This window comes from Meleagris gallopavo, chromosome 15 (genome assembly GCF_000146605.3).
Source record: "Meleagris gallopavo isolate NT-WF06-2002-E0010 breed Aviagen turkey brand Nicholas breeding stock chromosome 15, Turkey_5.1, whole genome shotgun sequence".
In the NCBI taxonomy this organism is placed as follows: domain Eukaryota; kingdom Metazoa; phylum Chordata; class Aves; order Galliformes; family Phasianidae; genus Meleagris; species Meleagris gallopavo.
In genome coordinates, this window is record NC_015025.2 from 8,739,788 (window position 1) to 8,762,617 (window position 22,830).

At 41.0% G+C, this 22,830-nt stretch overlaps 1 protein-coding gene across 1 annotated transcript in view; it reads left to right on the forward strand.

Annotated features, from left to right (window-relative positions):
* Nucleotides 1-21,938, forward strand: part of NSG2 (neuronal vesicle trafficking associated 2) — a 35,265-nt gene extending 13,327 nt beyond the window's left edge. The window contains exons 2-4 of the mRNA XM_003210286.4: nucleotides 89-208; nucleotides 18,348-18,458; nucleotides 20,018-21,938. Of these exons, the coding sequence (XP_003210334.1) occupies nucleotides 89-208; nucleotides 18,348-18,458; nucleotides 20,018-20,209 (423 nt within the window). The 3' untranslated portion in view covers nucleotides 20,210-21,938. The remainder of the gene's footprint in view (nucleotides 1-88; nucleotides 209-18,347; nucleotides 18,459-20,017) is intronic.
* Nucleotides 21,939-22,830: the final 892 nt, after the last annotated feature.

Below are 22,830 nucleotides of genomic sequence, written 5' to 3' on the forward strand. Positions count from 1 at the left end.
AGTAGAAAAACAATGGCTTAGATAACAACAACAACAAAAAAAAGTGCATGCTGTGTGCAGGAACCTTAAAAGTGTTGATGTTTTCCAGGTAATTGTGAAAACAAGAACAGAGTATCAGCCTGACCAGAAGAACAAAGGAAAACTCAGAGTGCCCAAAATTGCTGAATTCACAGTCAGTTTCACTGATGGTGTAACAGAAAGACTAAAGGTAAGAAATGATTATCCTGCTGCCTTCTGATGTGAATGCCATTCATTTTAGAAATGCTAAATCAAAGTGACAGTAAAGACACAACAAATTTAATGCTCCTGTCATCACTTGTGTCAAAGAGAGGTTTATCTGAGTGAATACGAAGCTGTTTTTTTTTAGAACGGGCTTGAAAATACCTTTATAACTAGATATTATAGGAAATGGTTTTCTTCTCCCAGGAAGAGTGATGAAAATGTTTTCCAGCACACACTGAAAGTAAAAAAAAAAAAAAAAAAAAAGAGATTTAATCTTTTTTTTTCCTCCTCAAACATTTGTGTTTAAGAAAAAAAGTGAAAATGGGTTGAAACGGTTCGTCATCTTTCAAAAATTCTTTTGTTTTGTAGTAAAATAACCCTGTTCATATTTAAAATTTTTTTTATTATGCATTTATTTCATTATAGATGGAAACTCAAACTGGATAAAAGAAGAGATATTAGAAAGTATCCAAGCATATCTTGTTCAGTAAGCAGTTCTTGTTCACAGGAATTAGAATTTTCTGAGGAAAAGTGTTTCCTTGAGAAATTTTCAACAGGCTCTACTGAAACGTGGAAAGAAACTCATGAATTATTGAATGCCTTCAGTTCCTGTTGACTGCAGCAAATTAGAATGGCTCAGTTCCTCCTAAAATTAGACTCCAAGCATGTAGCAGCTAGTGTTTGCTGCCTTTTCATTGAAAAGATATGATGCTTTTACTAAAGCACAGAGCATAAAAGTTGGGAAAAAAAAAAAAAATGCAAGATATGATTTCACAGTTCTAAAGCCAGAGGAAATATCCATGATTTAAGTAGAAAATGTAGAGACTTGGCAGTGCCTAATTAATAGTTCTTCTCCTTGAAAAACTGAGATGGAGCTTATACATTTTTAGAACGGAACATGATCCTCAACAATTAACAGGAATTCTCCCAAGCAACTGAATAATTGACTGAAGTAGCTTCCATTTGGCCCAGTTGTTCTTAATCTTGCGAAGAGTAGAGAAGTTAATTGTAATTATTTTCTAGTAATTTAGAAGACAGTGTTATTTTCAAAATTGTAATATGATCTAGGAAGACTTGTAATCATTCTTTATTTCTAAAATGAGGGATAAGGCTTATTTGAACTGACTGAAAGGAAAAAAAATTCAGCTACTCTTTCTGAAGTACCACAGAATGGAACTGTTTCTGTTCTCTGCAGAAATTCAATAATTTATTTCACGAGGAGAATTCTGTAGCTTTCATCCATGATATTTAAAACTATGATCTATTTCTAAGGAGTCTGTGAATAATTGTGTATAGCTTCCTTTTTCTACTTTTTTTTCCAGTGGAGATCCCATATTTTGATCTAAATTACAAAGGGTTTACATGCTATTGATTTCAACTAAATTCTTCACTGATCTTGCTGCATGCATAGCCAAGTTCATTGTTACCACTGGTAAAGTACACAGCAAATTAGCTGTGCTGAAATCCCCAGTCTTGGATACCACAACAGACATTTTCCATCATGAACAACATACAAATCAGAACCAGATACGATGTGCCTGAGAAACAACAGTAAAATGTAGAGTCTCTGGGAAGGGTTGGGTTCTGACCCTCAATAAATGGCATTATTGCTGATATTGGAAGTGGTGGTGATCACTGGGTATTTAGAACTTAATCCTGCAGCCCTGAACAACGTTGGTGTGAGTGTTAGACCAAGGTTTGGTGCTATCAAAAGCTCCATTAGTTAAAAAAGCAATGAAGAGCATCTCATCCCTACACACTATGCACTCTAAAGGCCCAAAAGTTAAAGCGTAGCTCATCCACTACAAAGGATATATTTCCTTTCATCAGCTCCTTCCATAAGTTATTCTTCCCTTTCTTCAAGTTCTCAGCTTGCTGTTGCATTCAAATTCTTTTGGATTGCATTTTCCTTTTCCCTTTCTATTTTCTGTGCTGTTTTGCCTTTGCTTTTGCCCGTGTGTGCACAAGGACTGATGCAGCAGCAAGCACAGGGAAGTAGGAGGCTCTGGGAGCATGCACATCACTGGCACCAACGTGAAGGTTTAAGCTGCCCTTTGCTGCACAGTGGGGATGGCTGTGGGAGCTGTGGCTATTCCTATGCAGCCTGGCAACATGACAGTTTCATTTTTAAGCTATTTCCTTTCCCTAAAGTCCATATGATTTCCATTCTCTGCTGTTCAATGTCAACTTATTAATCAGTCAGCCTCTCGTCTAATGCTGGATAAGACTATAAGCCTCTCCCTGCCTGCTTTTCATAACGCTTCCATGTATCATAATAAGTTTGTAGTATTATTTTCTGACAAAAATGAGCTGAGATAATAGGTAATATTTCATTACCTTTTGTACTTTTTTTTTTATTGCACCACATTTTTATAACAGTTTATATTTTTAGTGAAGTTATTAAAAATACTGCCCTCTGGTTATAAGGAAGCCTATTATCTGGTACTGATGAAATCATATTACATTTGTTTCTTGTAAGAGGAAATCATAGTAAATACTTTTATTATCTCAGTTTGGCTGCAATTTTAAAAGCTTAAAAAAAATAATATAAGTGAGATCACCATATTTTCTGTTGCTGGCTGGTTGCTTTGTGTAGCTTTCCAATAGATGTGTTGGAAATATCCACACGTTCTTGCTAATTCACTGATTAAAGTATCAACCTATACTTGAGCCAGTTTATTAGCTGAGCACACTCCAAATCCGTGAGATCTGTATCCAATAACGCGTATCAGACTGCATGTTCTTCCACCCAACGTACAACTAGTATGAGTGCACCATAATCTTAAATTCAAGGATTTTCATAAGGAGCCATTTTGATATTGCTGTTCTACTGCTCTGTATATGAGGCACCTCATACCTGTCTGGGGGAACAGGCAGGATGGTACAACTGTAAAGAAATAGCCAAGAGGTCATCTTCTGCCTGCTATTACTCTACTTTTAGTAGAGTGCAAAGAGAGATGTTTTATTTTGCACTCGAAAGGTAAAATTATCCTCAGTTCAAACAGAAACTTGACAAAGTGAGTCCCTATCATTAATCAGTGTTTGTAGAAAAATGCCGTATTTATGACTGTGCTCCCCACTCACTTGTATCTATTTGGAGCATTTTTTAAATTTCTTCTTTCAATCTGGGAAGTACTTTCTGCTCTTCTGATCGCTGGATACGGGAAAATTCTTAGAGAAGGACACTTCCCTAAGTTTTTGTTTGTTTTTTTTTTTTTCTTTTTCTTTTTTTTTCTGAGTCATAGCTGCATTACAAAGAAGAGGAGACTCTCTGGGGAAAGTGTGGGACCTTATGGACATGGCAGTCAAATCTGTAGATGCCCTTTACTCTGCCTTTTGGCTATCTTTTATTGAAGAGTCTAATAAATTATTAGGCAGCTTTCTAGCATGAGCAAGCCAAAGCCAGAATCTAAGCTTATGCATGAATATTTTTCATTCATCCAGAACAGGACCGAGCTCTTTAATTATTGTAAAGAAGAGACTGTCCCTAGGCAACAGTTCTTATTTCACACTACCTCTTCCAGGAATTTTAGATAGCTTCTGCAACTTGTCACATCTCCTAATAGATGAGATTATGATTCTCTATAGCTCAGCACACAGTGTCCTGGAAGTTTGACCAATTAGGCTTATTCTTCAGCTGGATGAGTCACCCCATACATACTTTATAAGAAATGTTTAAATAGTTGCGCGTAGATGGGTTACAAGAAAGTGATGTAAAAGAGCATTATGATTGAACCATCTATATATAAAATAAATTTCTTTTATTGTTTCACTCCTCCACAGAGAAGCAATGGCAACACTTTTTTATAAGCAGACTGGCAGTGATTTGTAGACCTTGCCTCCTCCAGGCCTTTGGAGCGCATCCCTCTGAGGAAGTTTTTGAACTGTAATGATCTTACTGTGCAGTAGTGATGTACACCAAGGTTTCTCAGTCTGAAGGCAATAGTGCCTGGTGTTTTGCCTTCCATGTTGCACTTTTTCATGGTACTGCACGTTACCATGCTTTGCCATCAGTAGTGACATCAAAGTGGGTAAAGAAAGGGTCTGCAAATGTGATGACTCATGTTTCTTTGCAGAACAGTACACCTAAGTCTACACATTTGAAGTAGATCTTACTGCTTCTTTTTGCCAATTATATTGCATGTTATACATATAGAGAATGAATATCTCATGCAAGTTACATGAATTGAGTGAGTTTCTGCCCTAATTTACATCAATGTCAAAATGAAATTGAAATCTCCTTTGTTTTTTGAGCAGATTATCCATTGAATCAAAAATCATATTACTTCTGGAGGACGAGTTTTCCAATCACTCTGTTTCTCTTCCAAGCAGTCCAGATTTTACAGAAACCAGGTGGATTTAGAGGGTAAAGAGTGAGTTTCTACCAACTTTCTTAGCTGTCACTGAACTTGTGCTTGGGTTCAAGACGTCAGCACCTGCTTGTGGGGAAACAAGCTGGAGGAGTTGCTGATGGATTTTTTTATGTGATCTAATCAGAAATCAGGAGTGTTGGTAGACATGTGCTGGACCCGAATTTGTCTATCTCCTAATAGCACCAGGGGCTGGCCTTTCAGCATAGGCTTAGAATTTACAACACAGAGAACTGGGCTGATGCACTGTCATCTGCTTGTTTGTGCAAGTTGCACTTCTTATTACCCAAGCTTATGTGCAACCAGTTTGACCTCTATTATCACCAAATGCCACAGAGCTGTTAATTACTGCTTTTTCAGAGAGACAGTGCTTCAGTGACCACCATCTAGGTGATAGTTACCTACTGTAATTGTCTGACTTCTCAGATCTTCCACAGTTCTTTCCTTTTCTTGGAATATTTTCTTGAGAAAGCTGAACTCAGTCTCTCAGATTGGAATAATTAAACCATGTGCTTGTCTCCAACAGAATAAGTTGGGAGTGGGTGTATGGGGGAGAAATTGAGATATTTAAGAAGTGATTTATCTACTTGGAAAAATCAGCTGAAAGCCTTGATCACTACTTCACTGAAGAATACTGGGAACTTCACTCTTTTTGCTACAAGTTGGGAAGATTCATTTTTAAAATTGCTGGCTGGGTAATCCATTCCTGTTGAGTATGCAGTGCCAATATATTTCTTATCTCCAGATCAATCCTTTCCCCTCTCTCCACCCTGAAACAGTTCTGACACATGCAATATCCAGTGGATGTTATGATTCAACAGTTTTCATCAAGTCCTTAAAATATAGTGGAACCCATTCAAATGTTTCTGTTATTGAAATACTCATGCTGAAACAATTATTTTCCTCTGACCTAATGTGAACGATGTAGAACAGAACGTATTTGTCTCCAACCGCACCCTACAAAGCTGACTGTGATGCAATATTTGTTCCTTATCAAAAAGAAGCCAGTATCTGAAACACTTAATTAAGAAAGATTTTTCTGGGCCAGGGCCAGGGCTTGATTTCATGTTGGTAACAGCTCTGCTGAAATGGAAGGTGCTTTCCCTGCTTGCACCACCAGAATGTAACCTATTGAATCCCAGTGCGTTCAGCTCAACCTTGTAGTGGGAGGTTCCTCATGTGACAAGCACTGAAATTCAGGGGGAAAGGCAGGCTCTGGGCTTGGATGCTTGTGGAGGAAGATGTAGAGTTTTACTCATGAGCAGGAACAGGTCTGAATCGCTTTATCTCTGTGGGTAAGATCTACTGAGGCGTGAGCAATAGTGTCTTTACAGAGTGGTGCAGAGAATTGCTGTGTGACCTCTACAGACACTCTGCCAAATGACTGCACCTTGAGCATAGCTTTGAGAAATGCATCATTTCCCTGAATGCATATATTTATCTACCTGTCCATCCTGTCCTTGGTTTTAAAGGACACATCATAATTGCAGCTGGGTAGATGATAACTCTTCCTTGTTCTGCAGCACCCTCACTAAATGTTGCATTCCTGTTTCTTCACTCTGAATGTGGTTTCCTGAACTCATTTTCCTGCAAATGTCTGCAAGTTCTGCTTCCACTGGTATGTTGCTGATTTATGCTGATAGTTCTTCCTCTAACCTGCAAAGGCATGAATCCCAGGAAAATGGCATGGGGCATTTCATCATGTCCATTCAACAGCTAAATAAAATTAAAGGTTCCTTCAGCTGTTTAGTTTCCACAGGGCAGGAGCAACTTATGGCTTATCTGAGTGTGAGATGGGCAATTTTCCTTACTGCTTTTTAATGCTAATAAAACACTGTTACCATGGTGACTGCCGCATCACATCAGTAATCTGGAAGATGCAGAGTGGTTGCTGAAAGATCCCATTACACTGACTAATCTGAGTGGTGCTCAAGGGAGGGAACATGTTCTAAAACAGAGATTTTTCTCACTCTTCTGATAATTGCTACTGTGGCTGATTCCAGGCTGCACAGTACTCCTGTGGGCAGTGTGATCCTGGAGAACAAGGGACAAATTGGAGAAAAAACTAGAAAAGTGGTAGACAATGTAATGTGGAGCACATTAGCACTGGCAATAGCATTTGGGATTTTGTTGCACTTGTATCAGCACAGAGAATGTTGCAATGGGTTTCTGTTGAGCCGCAAAGAGGGGGCTGAGGAGGTGTCTGTATGAGGAGACTGATTTGGGGGCTTTTTTAACCCTATGGAAATTCCCAGCAGTCATCAGGAAATCTCACTTTCTGGTGGTTGTAAGTGCTCTTCTGCTCCATCTGAGGTTGCCTTAGCAATTCTCTATTCCCTGCTTCAGGCATGTTCTTCTTGAAGGGGTGGCAGGCAGCCCTTGCTCCACCTAAGTCTTCACCAGACAGTGAGAAGTTGGATATCAGGAAAAACTACTCCAAAAGAGTGGTGGGGTATTGGAACAGGGAGGTGGTGATGGTGGTGCTGAAGAAGTGTGTTGATATGGTACTTAAGGACATGGTTCAGTGGGCAATATTGGTGGTAGCTGGATGGTTGGACTAGATGATCATAGAGGTCTTTTCCAACCTTAATGGTTCAACGATTCTGTAGTATGGCTTATCTGCAGAGTCTGAGCTTTGAGTTGTCTTTGGGCTGAGTGCTTTTCACTACAATGCAGAGGTTCTCCATTTCTCCTTGTTCACAGATCCACTGCCCAGCCTGGCCTTGATCTGATGTGGGTTAGCACCTGAGTGGATTTATACTCTCACTTGTGATCCTATTAAAGGAAATGAGAAACATTGCTCATCATCTTTTTGCCCCAGCTCAGCGATCGTTCTTCTTCTCCTCTGGCTGTGATAGGAAGAGAAGAGAATAGGTTATATCTGTCCTAGTTGGTCTCACAGCTTGCACGGAAATAGATTGATGGAGACATTTGTGATCATCAGTGACAATTCAGAGCAGTGAGCTGAGTGTGGATTTGTGCTAGAAAACAGATATTTCTAATCACATTCTCAGGTACAATCCCTATGAACCCTGCAAGCTTCCCATTGCCGTGTCTCTGTAAAAGCTTGAAGTTTTTATGAGCATTTCTAGGTAATACCTAGCTTTCTGGTACAGATGAGGTCTGAGGAAAAGCCAGAAAGAGTTTCCATGACTAAAGCACAGAAGTACATTTTGATTTAACTAGAATGGTCGGAGACTGGCTTGAGTGCTGCCTAGTAAAATGAAGAAAACACATGCACACTTTTCCAAAGTAAAAAAAAAACAAACCTCAAATATGTTTTATTTTTACCATCTGCGAGTACTGGCAGAGTAATCAGCAGAAGAGAATTTTTCAGGGATTTTTTTTTTTAACTTGATATTTGGTGAGAAGAAAGAAGTTAATTGCTATGCAGAAAATGTCTAAAAATGGAAGTCGCAGAGTATTCACATGACTAAAGGTTTGTGAAGTAGACCTGCTGAATCTGGATTTTCTAAACCATGATATATTGGAAGAAAAAAAGGAGTTATAGAGCAGGAACCTCACCTGACCCTTTGCTTTGGAATAAAATGCTTGGAAAAGATTTTCATAAGGGATTGCATGGTGATACTCATCCTGCTTACAAAATGTAATTGCAGTTTCTATTTAATTTGAATGATTTCTTACACTATATCTTTGTCTTCAACAACACAATGCCATGGTACATTGTGGTGTCTTCACTGCCCCACAGTAAAGCCTATTTTTTGAGTAATTTTCTTGTTAGCACTTCAGGTGGAATGAAAGATGCTTAACACTGTTTGGCTGTTGTAGCTAAAAGGACCTAATGGAATGGAGACGGAAGAGATTTCAGCTAGCTGAAGCCAAGGCAGTTTGTTGATAGTTGTAGAGTCCATTTGGTCTGTTGTAGCCAAACCACGGAATGCTAAAAAAAAAAAAGAGAGATGTGAAATGCTTTACTCATATATTTTTTTCTACGTAATGTTTCATTCTCCATTTATAAAGCAGCACAGGCTGCTGATTGAATGCTAAACAAACCTGAGCTCTCTCTTGTTAGCACTTGCAGACATATTAAGCCTGTTGGGCCAGCTAATGGAGCTGGCCTCATGCCTTTGAAGGCATCATAATCAGCAAGATAATTTATTTTGTTGTTTGTTTTAAAAGAATAGCTTTTCTAAGTCATTTGCAGCAAAAAGCTTCTTATTTCCAATTTAAAATGAAAAGGCTTTTAATTCACAAGTTACCTAGGGAACACTTTGCTCTCCAAGTCCTCACTTTTATATATCACCCACACAACAATTTTTTAAAGAGAAGTGGATGTACTGGACCATGAATGCTGCCACATTATTAGCTTTATTTCCTGAGATGGTAGACATAGAAGCTGAAATGCATGTGAATATGTTAACCTTTTTGAAGGAATAAACTTCCAATCCATTTTATTTTAACCACAAGGGTGCAGTGAACGTATGTGTTTCAATATATGCGAACTTGACCTTCGATTTCACTTTATCTAAGAAGTATTTAGGATTGGAGAATGGTAGGGGGGAGTTATCTTGTTCTCTGAAATATGAAGAGCTTAAATTATTCTGGACATTTTAAAATCCAGCCTTCTGTTGTGATGTGGAAACGGTAGTGCCATATGCAAAATGAAAATGTGAGAAAGTAGTTGGAGAGGAAAATGCATGGGAAAGAGGGCATGGAGGAATACCATTTTCTGCCTTAGACTGAGTACGTCAGTACTTGAGCCTGAAAGGTTTGCTTCAAAACTTACCCTATGGAAGAAGATAAAGCATAAAGCAAACAGACATCAGCTTTTCTCAGAGCCACACCAGTCCTTGGCCATGAGACAGTGTCAGTGCTTGGCTGGTTTTGTTGAGTGTGTGTTAGGTCTCACAGAAAGGCAGTAATGGAAGAAGGAACACAACTGGCCTTTCTCAAGTGTGCAGCCATGTGCCAATCCCTGGACCTATTCTTAGAGTTCCTAATGCTTTTTCTGTGCCAAATCCAGTTTGAGGTAAGCAGGGAGGGGGGGAAGATTATGCACGTATAAAACTCTTTTTATAGGTTGAGTCTTGGAAAAGGGTAGACCAGGAGACATTTTTCTGATGGCTTGATTTCTCTTGTATTCCTGTCAGTATATTTTAAAAGGTATCCATCATGTTCTGCTCACAGTGACCAGAGGAAACGTCACTGCTAAGACTTTGCACAATGGAAAGAGGAAGGGTTAGCTTTAGAGATGTGTCTCTCTACCATAATTCCACTAACGGAAAAAAAAACATTTAAAATTAGTGATATAGAAGGAAGTCTCTTCCAGCATTGCTCAGATCAGTTTTGGTTGTTTTTTTTTTTTTTTTCCCTGTGAAATAGTGTGCCATTTTATGAATGGGACCATGGGATTTGGGAAGAAAATTACCATTACAAGCAGTATTCCTGAGTCTTTCCACTTGTTTGTTTTTAGGTTTTTGCTTCTTTGCTCTGTTCTTCTAAACGTACAGAGTGACAGAAATAAGTAGAGAGGGCTTGTGTAGTTGGAAAAGGAAACAATTATTCCTTTAGGAGGGGAAAAGACCTTTTAACACCTTTCCAAAAAGGCCATATATTTATTTGGTGTTCCTAAAAGTAATAGTACATCATCTCAATACACACAGCCTATCCTGAGCCTATCCTTAGGGACTGCTCTTAGAGTCTATTGTAAGGAGAAGTGCTTTACGTTTTAAAAGAGCTGAAAATACGACTGTTTGCACTAGTGGAGCACTTGAAGAGATCATCAAGTCTTCTACACACATAATATGGTTTGAATGATGAGAATCTGTGTGTCATGTGTAACATGGCACGTATTGGAAAGCACTTGTTAGCAGGCAAAAAGCCCAGTTTGGTTCATCTTCCAATGGACTTGAATTAGAGTAATGGAGGAAACATTTTTAATGGCAGTAAATGGCAGAAAAGGGAAAGCAAAACAAACAGAGCTTTTTTATCTACACCTAAGTAGAAATTCACTAATATTCAGCAATCGAAGCATCCTTATTGAAAATGGCATTTCAGAACTTCTGTAAGCAACAGGTGTAAACTGAGCCCTGATTTTTCCATTCAAGGGGTTTGACTTGGCATAGAAAGACATCCTGCAGACCACAGCTGGCATCAGGCACAGTTAAAAGATCTGAGGCTGTTGGTGCCTAAACAGCCAGTAGGAATACATTACATGATGGAGACTGGCTAATATAATTGAGCCAGCTAGTTATTTTGCACATAATTTAATTATTTGACAAATTGCTTAGGAACACAGTGTTCTTGTTCCATGCTTGTGCTGCACTCATAGTATTAAGAGGCAAAGAGTTGAGGAATTGCTGGTGGGTATCTAGTCAGCTCAGCAGATAGATACTTACTTTAAAGATTTGTGAGCATGTAAAGGGGATGTGGTGGAGTACTGTATGCAGTCATAGTAGAGCCAAAAGGAACATAGCAAAGACAGGAAACTGGCTCAGAGATAGCTGGTGATAAGTGGCTACATTTGTGGCTCAGAATGGTTGGAGACGTGCCTCTACCCTGTAAGTCCTTTGGAGTTTGGTTGCTGGGATGTGTGGGCTGAAAGAAACCTATGAAACGGTTGAGCAGATGATAGATTTTTTGCACCCCATGATTATAATATCCTCACAGATATTGTTCAGCAGTTCTAGGAGGACTGGTGCCAAGTTATTTTATGGTCACGAATTCAAAGATAAGAAAACCAAACACAAACCTTTAAGCTTCGTATAGAAGCCATGTAGCACAAAGAAGTATTTTCCCAGAACTTTGAAGATTTAGGCACTTGACAAAGCATCTCCTAGAGGCTACTTAAGAATCTGGACACCATCTGGAATAAAACTGGGCTGTAATAATAAAGGACAAATCTTACATCTTCTTGAACAGTACTAGGCAAATATGAAGAAGACTATTTTACCACTTTATTTGTTAGCCTTTCAAAATTTTAGAGGCTGTTGTTCTCAAAAAATCAGCAAAACCAGCAACATATTACAAAAGGGTTGTTATAAATCAGGACAGAAATGCCATTTTTGAAGAAGTGCAGCTGGATGAATTTTATTGGTGCAGCAGATCATCTTGTATAACATGGTGCTGCTTCACTACATTGCTGCTTTGGTTGTCTAAACAATAGAGTAGCTCTTTTTAAGGCGTATTTCAGAGCCCTTGTCTCCCTGGTCAAACCATATGAGTCATGCAGTAGTTCCCTCTTTGCCTGTTTCTGGGTTTTCTTACAGGATGCAAAGGTTGGAGTGGTTCACATTTGGATTTCCTCTTGGCATGCAGGTAGGAGGTAACCGGGATAGCTGGATCTGGAGCTAGGAACTGCTCCAGAGTCTTTCACTTTAGCTGTAGCTTTCATGTCAAGATTTAATGTTGTCAATCTTACATCTAATTATCAGTTGGAAGAAGTTATGGAATGAAGGGGAATAAATTACTCTCCTAAATTTTTCACTGTCGAGCATAAATTCTTATAATAAGATCATGAGTGTATGATATGAGAGTGTGATGTCCTTACAGCTGAAAAATTTCTCCTGAGTATCAAGATCTTTGGGACTGGCCCAGTGGCAAATTGACTGATGATTTTGCCTTTTTGTTGTAGATTGTTAACAAGGTTGTCAATGGGTTGATAGGTTTCCAGGTCGAATGGCATTAGCATAAAACATGGAAAGAACCCTTTTGCCTATGCGAGCATAGCTCTTATGTAGCTCGTCTACGAAAATGATCTTGACAGAATTTCTGCCAGCTGTGGCTTCCAGGACTTATGCCTGGTCCACAAAGAGCAGGAGGTTCTTGCTGAGTTTCTCCAAGGCTGGTCTCCCTGTACCTGTTTTCCTCTCAAAGAAACAGCAGCACAGTGGTCTTCAAAAGAAATTTCAGACAGCAGATGACAAGACTGGTGCCTGAGTATCAGCTGTGCTGGGGCTGAGCTTTAGCATTGTAATGTTCTATCTGGTGAGCTGAGTTCTCAACTGGAAACCCAGACTGAGATATGTCAAAGGAATATATGAAAGCCTAGAATGGACAATTTCTTACCCCCCTGGAGACACCTGGGCCTACAGACAGTGCCGAATTACTGCTGATTTTAGTGTCCTGTAGGAAACTAGAGCAGATTTAGACATTTGTAGGTCTGAATCTGAAGGACTCATTCAATTTATTAAATATGAGAGCTCAATGGGGAAAGGGGGAGCTGCCCCTTTAGTTTTACTAAGTCCTAGTTTAAGCTACATGGAGAATCTCCATATGAATGTCTAATCTTTCAGGAATTTTACTGAGATCTCTGCTGACCATATTGTTCAGAGCAAATTTGTTAGATTAATTATGATTAATTTCATAGAACAGTTGTTATTTTGGTTAGGAAAAAAACCTGCAACGTCCTTTTTCCAATAGGTATTGCTTCACAGTTTTGTAAGACATCATGTTCATGGTGAGATGGCTTAAAATTGAATGCTCATGTTCTGTTCTCTCCCTGCCCAATTTTTTATTTTTGTTTTTAACCATTTTTATGCTGAGTTCTCACAAGGTGAACAATATATAAAGGTGGAATGACAAGCCCCACCACCTGAGCCATGACTATAAGTTATATTTTTCCAGCTGGTAATGTAAGTAATATGTTGTTTAAGTGGGAAAAAAAAAACTACTCTACAAATCCCTCAACCCAACCAGCGCAGGTTGGATGCTGAACACTAATAGAGAGCAGTCTGCATCCAATACTCACTGGGAAAAAAAATATTTGTCAACCCTTCCCCCACCTGCACTGCCTGAAAAATATTCCTTCAGAATATCTGCAGTACGTGGTAGTGTTCCCATCAGCCGCAGCTCGGGATCTGTCTTTCTCTGCTTTCTTCTGTTTTACCAGGTACTTCTAGAGAATTTAGATTTCACAGGACTCTCAGGCACCAGTATGTCCCTGATCTGTGCCGCAGTCAGGAACAGCCCAAGGCTCTGTAGCTCAGCAGGTCATCAACACTGCATCCAAATCCTCATATGCAAGTCAGAGCCTTAAGGTTTGAGTTTTGGAGTGACTCACTGCTCCCAGGTGTTGCTGACTACCCTGGGGAGCAATGGGTGCACACTGTCTTTGCAAAATGAGGACAGCAGAAAGGATACCTGAATGGACGATACAAAAAAACTTAGAGGCATCTCATGTTGCTTGTTGAGAATGTATGTTATTTTTGTCTGTGCTGTTGTGAAAATGCAACGTGTACTTCTATGGGAAAGGGGGGAAGGAACACAAGCCAACACGCTTGTGTTGGTGGGAGCTTAACATCTTCCAGTGATGTCAGGAGGCTCAGATCAAACCTTATTCCATGTTTTATGGTGGATGGGGAGACTTTTGGTGTGGCTGTGATGTTATCTCTGCTCTGTTCCAGCAGACACACTCCACTCTTAGGGGAACCTTTGGGAGCTGTATATGACTGTGGGGAAGGGGTGGGCAAGTATCCCCCTCCAGCTACCCTCTCAAGCAGTCACACATGATAAATTCATGCCTGTAGCACTTCTAGGTTTTATCTGCTCACTAAATTTTATTTCCCCTCTGTGTGTGTTTATATTGCTCAGAGACTGCCAAGGTTCATGTTATTCATTAAAAAAAAGAAAAAGAAAAAAGGGAGGTTTATTAGGTATTCCAGCTCTATGATTCTTTGATGTTTGAATGCTAATTAAGCTTTGTATTTTCTGGAATAGAGGTGGATCTTAGCTCTGACTTGACAAAATATCTGGGAATGTATTTTTCCTTCCTTTTCCTCTGGGCTTTAACATCGGATGCAACATTTCATCCCAGAACAATTTTACACTATGCATCATCATGTGTAATATTGTGTCACGCTGTAATTTTGCAAGTGCACGAAATGGCAGGAGGGAGGTGAAAATGGGCTCAATTACACCCAGGAGGGAGAAGAAAGCTCAGCGGAAGGGACCTGCTCCTGGGAGGTAATGAATTGGGTGTCAGCACTTTGCTGGAGCAGAGCGCCAGAGCGGATGGGAATTTATTATTTTAGGGGCTCAGTGGGCAGGCAAGAGGAAAGGAACCAGTCAAATCACATTACTAATGGTCATTTCCGTAGGCTGTGTGCACACAGGGGATTTAGAAAAAGAAGAGACATTCATTCCAACTCCAGACAGCTCAGTTCTTTCTGGTTTTGAAAGCCAAAAGAAGAACTTGGCCATTTTATCTAGCTTAGAGTGAGAGGCTTTCAAAACAACTTCGGCAACAGCTCTTGCGGAAGGAAGGCATGGGACTGTTCTGGATGGGAGAGACAACCAACAACTCAGGGAATGTTCCCCTTTCACAGCCTCTTCTTTAGCTGCAGTCAGCCCTGAAGGATCCCCGAAGGATTTGATTTGAAGTAGGCCTTCCTTGTTGCATCTTTGCATGCCCTGACAATGTTCCTCTATTTCTCCCAAGTTGCCAGCACCCACACTCTGTAGATTTTCTTCTGTTTGAGTTTTTCCATGAGCTCCTTGCTCACCCATGTGGTTCTCCTGCCATCTTTGTCTGATTTCTTACTCTTAGGGATGTACTGATCTTTAGCTAGCCCTTCTATTTGCTAAACAAAGCTAGAGAATGAGCATCTTATTTCTCAGAAACAAGAGATGCTTTCTCACTGAGTTATGCTCTGTATATTCATGGATGGTATTTAGCATAATTTCAGTGAACTTTGTTACTTCCTTTAAGCTGATCCTAAGTTTGTTCCTCCAGGTTAACCAAAGCAAGATTTCTTCATTCACTGTAGGTTGTAATTATGGAGAACTGAGCATTTCTTAGTTACTGAGCCCGTTGCCAAGACTAGCCTCTGAACACTGGCTTTGGTAGACCAAGACCAGGAAGGTACTGCCTTCGTATGTGCATTACTACATACAGTGTTATGAGAGGAGTTACTGGGTCTACTGTGCTCTTCTTTTAGATGAGAAAGAATTGGTGGACATTTTTTTCTATGGGGAGACATGCTCTTTCACATTGACCTGCAAGATCAGGGTCTTTTTGGAGAGGGTTCTTTTCTGCAGGTCTTCTGTTGGAAAGAGTAGAGAGTGTAGGCATGCATAATCCAGGAAGTCCGTTCAAACTCACAGTCAGATGTGTTTTGCTGGAGAGGAAGTGGAGCACATTTTTTCTTGGTCACTGGTCAAATTCATACAGCTGTTCTTCTCTTTTACCAGCTATCTCTTCAGCACACCAAGACTTTTACACATGTTCTCTGATGAGACCCAGTAATAAGTTCTTCTCCCTGTGCCCCTGTGCACCTGCCTTTTGCTTAATTAACCCATTTTGCAACAGATTAAGCCCTAAGGAGGATGGCTTAATATGAGCAGTTATTCTAAAAGGAGAGTCAGGACTTTAATGAACTGTTCACCACTAGAAAATCCTATTAGCTACAATCTTACCCAGTCATCTTACCTTTTTGCACTTTTATTCTAAAATATTCTGATTTAACAATGAATTTATGAATTGCTTCTGCTAGACAAAGTCTCCATACCTCTCTTTTTCCTGGGATTTGAACAGGATGTGATGGGTCAGATTTGGCATAGTACATGTAGACATAACTTCACTCTTACTTTTTGCCTTAAAAAAGCCACCAAACTTGTAGCTCTGGATCTTCTAGAATTCGCCAAGGCTGCTTTAGCTTCTCTGAGAAAATGTGCCAATGCCTTACGTGCTTAGAAATGCATCTCACCAGGCACTGCAATCCTCTACAGGATCGGTGAGTGTGGGATGTCCCTTCTGCACAGCAAAGCAATGACAGTGATCCCTCTGAGTCTGTGCAGGGATTGCATGTCTTACAGGTTCGCAGAATGACAGCTACTGCGATGACTAAAGGGGGGACTTGGAGCAAAATTCAGAGTGAGTCAATGTTAAGCAATTAGCATGCATGTATTGATATATTACGTTATTGATATAGAAGCAATACTATATTGACAAATTCTGAGATGTATCCAGTGTGTTATTTGTTAGCTGCTGTTCTTTACAAGCTTGGTCGCTATACTGTGGGAATTAACTCTGATTTTCCCCTCTGTACTATGACCAATCTCCTACGCATAGTAAAGGAACAACTTCTGCTTGTACATACTATTGAATTTCCTTAGACACCTGTAAAAGAACATAAAAATAGTTGTGATGTAACTGGAACAGCAGAAGGATGGGTGGACCAACATAATTAGAATTACTGAATAATTAGATAGAAATGAAAAAATCTAGCTCTTCCTTGCTAGGACAGTAAATGACAATAGCTACCTTTCATACAGGTAAGTGCAGCCCTGTTATTGGGGAGAGGGCATATTTTGGATGTCTGTTTTCTCTATAAGGATAAGCACATGCCTGGTTTGGTGGGAATATGCCTGCAGGGTAAACACACGGTCCATGCCTTTTCCTGCCATTGCAGTTCCCTTAGTGGTTCAGTTTTGATGTAATCAGGGAGAGTCTGCAGTCTTGAGCTCTGCTCCTGGTGGGAAAGTTGGAGCCAGGAGCAAGCAGATTGAGTCTGCAGGTAGGAAAAAGCTTCAAAAATCCTCATCCCTCTTGTAAACTCATGCTTAACCTCAACCTTTTGTTGTAGGATCATCCTCAGTGCAAGCTCCGATAGGCTCACAGAGCTCAGGAAATTGCAGCACCTTCCTCATGCAGGCAAACATTCTGCCAAATTCTGCCTGGTGGTGCCCAGCTCCAGCTCCCTGCCCACGCTGCTGGCTATGCAACAGTTCTAAATGATCCTTTACTGCTGTTCCCACCCCCATCATCTCACTAAGTGTCTTTATTTGATTATGAGCCCTAGTTTGCGTGCTAACACTGAAGCTCCAGGGATTATGATTTTTTTCATGCCAATCTGGATTGGCATGAGACAGCAGTCTCAACAGGATGAATTACTGTAATAAGATAGTAGAAGTCCAGAGGCTTTTGCATGGCATTTGCTGAACTACCAGCTGGGACGAAGAAAGCTTCAGGCAAAGGGACAAGGGAGTTGGTGTTGTCCCAGGTGTTTCAGACATACACCCCTATGCATACACTCTGATGAAGTGATTATCAACTTGAACCTCAGTGCATTTGAACAATGTGTGTTTGAGACTCTTGCTCAGCCTGTAGGAAGGACACAGGTTTTAGCTCAGCTAAAACCAAGGGTCAGGGCTTCAATCCAGGCATTTGAAGGGGGAGAGTAAACCTTCTGCCTCCCTGCTCCTGGGCATGCTGTGGGTATACGTGCTGGCTTTTGTCAGTGGTCGGCTGTTCTCTTTTTACAGCTTTGATAAATTGAGGATTTCTTCCCATTTTCTGCAAGCTACTCAAGGAGTAACATCACCTTGCAGCAGAAGACACAAAGGGACGTGCTCCTAAAGCTTCATTCTTCCTAACTGCTCACCTCCCTCTGCTATCAGAAAAATTATATCTTGCCACGGCTGTGAGGCAGCTTATCTGCACAGATTAGGCTCTGAATGTGGAGCTCTGGCTGCTGGTGGGTCCTGCTGGGCCAGCAGGTGATGAGAGCCTGGGAACGCAAAGTCTCCAAGAAGGCCAAAAGCACTGCAAGAGTTAAACACAGGAATGTGCACTCCTGAAAGTCTTGGGGTAGGGGGCTGGGGGGAATGGAAATGATGTGATGATTCAGGGCTATTGGATCTAGCCTTCATTCAATTACCATGCTTAGTTAAGTACTGCACAGTGGAGTGAAGGCTGCAGTCTGTTAGGATGGATGTTACTATAAGTCTTTTAATTATGAGGTTGCTCATATGCCATTTTAACATGTGTAGAGTAACATTATCCTTCTTTTGTAGGTCACTATTCTCATAAGTCTGGCTCTTGCATTCCTTGCCTGCATAGTGTTTCTTGTGGTATACAAAGCCTTTACTTATGACCACAGTTGCCCAGATGGATTTGTTTATAAGGTAAGAAACTTCAGACGGATGAATTGCCTGAGATAATGATAGACTCTAAATGACTACATGGTTACAGTCTGGTCTGCTTTTTTGACCAGGCCAAACAGAACATTTGGCAAGAATGTGTTGAAATGGGAAAAGTGTTATGGGAAATGTGGGGTTGCATCTGCTTCCATCAGCTACTGTTACACTGTAATTGTTGGGATTAGCTTTGGTGAACACTACAGACAGATGTTCAGGAACAATCCCTCCTATTTGTGAATAGATTTATTGCAGCTGGAATATCCCATGTTTGCTTCCCACGCATTGAAGGGACAAAGGTTTACTAGCATACATTTTAATGCAAGGCAAGCTCCCAGAGTGCAGGCACATGTGTCCTTTCTGGAAGAAATCCAAATTTGCCCACTGTATTCATTTATTGTGCTTTTGAGCATCTATCAAGAACAAAAGCATGCAACCTAGTTTCTGAAAACTTTCTGCCCTGCAGTTTTTACATCAAATACTCACAGAGAACTATTTGCTTGCTCTGTTGAGATTAAAAAATAATAATAATAATTGCAAAATAGGTCTCTCACTCTTTGCTACAAATGAACTCATAAACACACAGGAGGCTTGACCACACTGAGAATGGTCTGTGAGCTGGAAAATAGAGTAAGCTTATTTTTACAGTAGCTATTGTGAATTATTCTCTTAGGTTGTATAAAAGTGAATTTAGGACTCAGACGTGAATTTTAGAATCAGATCCAGACCTGAACTTCTGGAAAGATTAAAGGCTTTGAACTCAGATTTCTGCTAATCACATTGGTATGGGAGCTGGGTTGTCTCATCATTTAATAATAATCATACCTGGGGCCCTTTATATCACTGGTCCTACTTTGTGAATGCCATCCTGTCTGATATTTTGTACTGTTTCATTGCTCTTTTACAGCTGTTGCAAAGTGAATTGATTTATCTGCGCAGTTCTTAGCACCCAAGTAGCGTAGAGGAGACACACTGGCAGTGTCTGCACAGCCAAGAAACTCTGACAAGGTCCGGACAGTTGGGCCATGCTTCCTGCCATCCTTCCAAGGTGGTTATCCTACAGGTCAGAGACGAGGCATAGCAACAGAGCTGCATATCTGCAGCTTACTCTGCCTCTGTCTGTCCTCTGCCTGGCTGAGGATTAATTCTGAACTTCACTCTATGGAGCTCTCTCTGCATCAGGACGGAAGCTGCCCCATGTACTCTAGTAGGACTCCTGGCAGGGACATCGGCCCTTGTATTGTGCCAGTAACATACTGAAACCCTCAAATCTTCATTTTACAGCCCCCATTTCCAACCCAGCAACGAAATCTGCCTACAGTCAGGGTTGCCAGTAGCAACAGGCTTGAAAGGCTGCTGCCGAGTCTAAACTTTGTGCATTCCCACATGGCTGCTGAAAGGCAGTAGGGGTTGTGCAGCAGATGCTCTCACTGCAGCATATGAGTCAAACTTCATCTACGCAAGCACCTAACAACGAGATTTTTAAAAGGAGAGCCTAAGGCTGATAGGACCCTTCTTTACTTCTCTTGCTTTCTCCTCCTTTCTAGCATAAGCGGTGCATCCCAGCCTCCCTGGATGCCTACTACTCTGCACAGGATTCCAACTCCCGGGGCAGGTTCTACACCGTCATCAGCCACTACAGCATGGCCAAGCAGACCAGTTCCCGGGCTGTATCGCCCTGGCTGTCCTCAGGATCAGTAAACCATGAAGCCAAGGCTGCCAAAACAGAAGGTCATTAAAATTAACGAGTGGTGATGGGCGAAGTGGGAGGGTGGGGGGACAACACCGTGTCTATACTGCATTGCTCTAATTGAGAGTGGGTGCTGTCCTAGCAGCACGATGGGAATAAATAAGACCCAAGTGCGGGAGTCATCTTAATGGATATTTCTTTTTGTGCATTGTTCTCGTTGATTTGTAACCGAGTCGAGCTCTTGTACAAAGGCATGTTTGATGTTGACTGTACCTTACGATGTAAAAATATTTTTAAATCATTGCTTAACTATTTGTTAGAAAAAGAAATTAAAAACAAAAAAAGCAAATTAGATAAACAGCCAGAGAGGATAAAAGCAGCAAAGGGAATCCTGCAAAACATTGCCATTGCTGAAAGCTGTGACTCAGACTTAACATGCAGTTGAAGAATAGCTGAAACCCTTTTAAGAGACAGGGTAGTGAGAACCTGTCAGAAAGACACTGTAGTGTTGTTTAGCTTGCCAAAGGGGGGATAATTGGTATCAAACCGAATCCAATATCAATGTGCATTTGCTGATAGATACAAGGATCCCCTCCTCCCTCAAATATGCACAGGTGCAAAAGCACATGCACACATACCTGAACAGGGGCTTATGCAAATCCAGGAAGATCCAGGCATTCCTAAAGAGCTGTCACTGCTCCGCTGATCTCAACTGGGCTCTGAAGCCCTGGCTGGTGTGTGGATGTGGAGCAGGATAAAAACTGCTGTAGTGAAAGCAGGAGTGTATTTGTGAGCACAGAGATGGTGGCAGTCAGAAGATCAGGGCTTTATCTACTTCTGGCATGGATTTCCTGAGCGACCTTTAGTAAGTGATGTGAGGTTTCATCCTTTGAGGCCTTCTTCCTGAGGGTCACAAGGAGACCAGGAAATGCCATTATTATAGCATGAGGAGCCTCCCAAGAGTGGTGATAGTATAAAATACTGTTAAGCCTCTAACTTAATTTTCCCCTCACCCATGAAAAAAGATGCTCCAGCTTCCCTCCTCCAACTCCCAATACCGAAATCTTTAATGTCACTCTGGGCAGTCAGGGAGGGGTTGGCCATAACATGCTCTCAGAGTAGAAGGGTCCCATTGGATCTCTTGCATACCCAGACCAGACCCCAAGCTTTGGCCAATACCAGCTGGTGTAAAACATCTTCTCCCCACAAATGGCAGTTAAAACAGAGTGGTGGGACTTTAAAAAAAGGGGTTCTGTTATTCAGAGCCACCATTCAGCTCATTATTGTGAGGTTATTCTGCTTGGCAGGAGATGCTGAGCAGCAGGAGCAGAGTGCAAGGTTTACGTCATTCTAAGGCTGCTTTTTTCAGATTTGTGGCTAGACTGGGATGGAAATTAGGAACTGACCCCTTCTTCCCCGCATTGGGCAGTTTTGTCCTCCATTTTGCATACATAGACACTAGAGGGTGTAAATGAGGGCAGAACTCCTCAGTCCTAACAGGCATCATGATAAATAACTGTATAGTGTAGCTAAAAATGTAGTGCCAAATGCCATTGTCTGATTTCCTATCCTCCCTTCTCCTTCCATCTGTAAATTCATTTCTCACTCAAAATGTACAAACCACTCCCTCCACCAAAAATCCAAACTCCAGCAAACCACTGAACAGTTTATAATTTTGTGGTGTATTTTTTGTCAGTAGGTAGCAGAGACTGAAGTATTTTTTGGTGTAATTCTTGAACTTTTCTGACGGGATTAAAATAAAGCTAGATGTGACTGAGTGTCTCTGTGGCTTGGGCAGGTTTCTTTGGTGACATGTTGGGAGGTGGTGGTGGGGATGGTGATGGGTGCATGTCCGGAGCTGCAGAATGAGGCTGAACTCATTACTCTATTAGAATCCTATTTTTCTTTTCCCAAATGTTTTGACATGGAAAGTAGGCAAAAATACCTCTCTTTAGCCTGCATCATCATGTGCTATTATGTGCTACTCCTATCAGGATGTCTGCACTTGCTGCAGTGCAGCAGTCGTGGTGGAAAAGAAATGCAGCGGTTACAAAATCGATTTTCCACAGGTCCTTGTGGAGCAGGGCACATCTCAGACCTATCCTGTGACCTTGAGAAAAGACCCAGGTGGGTTCTGACAGCCTCAGAGTCAGGATGGATCTGGGACAGAATCTAGGCTTGGAGCAACATCAGTCTTTTCTCCAGCATCCTCTCAAACACGGTGATTAAACAGCTAAAAATAAGGACTTATGCTTTTGATTGGTGATTCTTGACTTTACAGAGGGAATTCCTTTCCCCTGCTGTTTTAAGGCCAATGACTGCTAGAAACTTTGGCTGGCAGCAATGTGTCCTTTGCCATCTGCTCCTGGGGCAAGTGAGCTCTCCTGCTGCAGCAAGCTTAGGAAGGAGAGCTGGTGCAAGAAGAGCGCTGCGGGGGAATACTGCTGACAAGCCAAGAGCTGCTGCTGAACTTTGGAAAAGTTGAGCTCTGAATGTAAACTCCACAGCTTAGTTTCTAATGAAACCACAACTTATTCATCTCACATTGTTCAGAAAGCAGATTGTGTTTCCTCAAATCCTTCAAGTCTTTGAAATGGAATGATACTCTGGCATTAAATTGGCTCATTCCCAAAGGCTGAAGAATGATTTATAAAAACCTTTCCTTAAAAA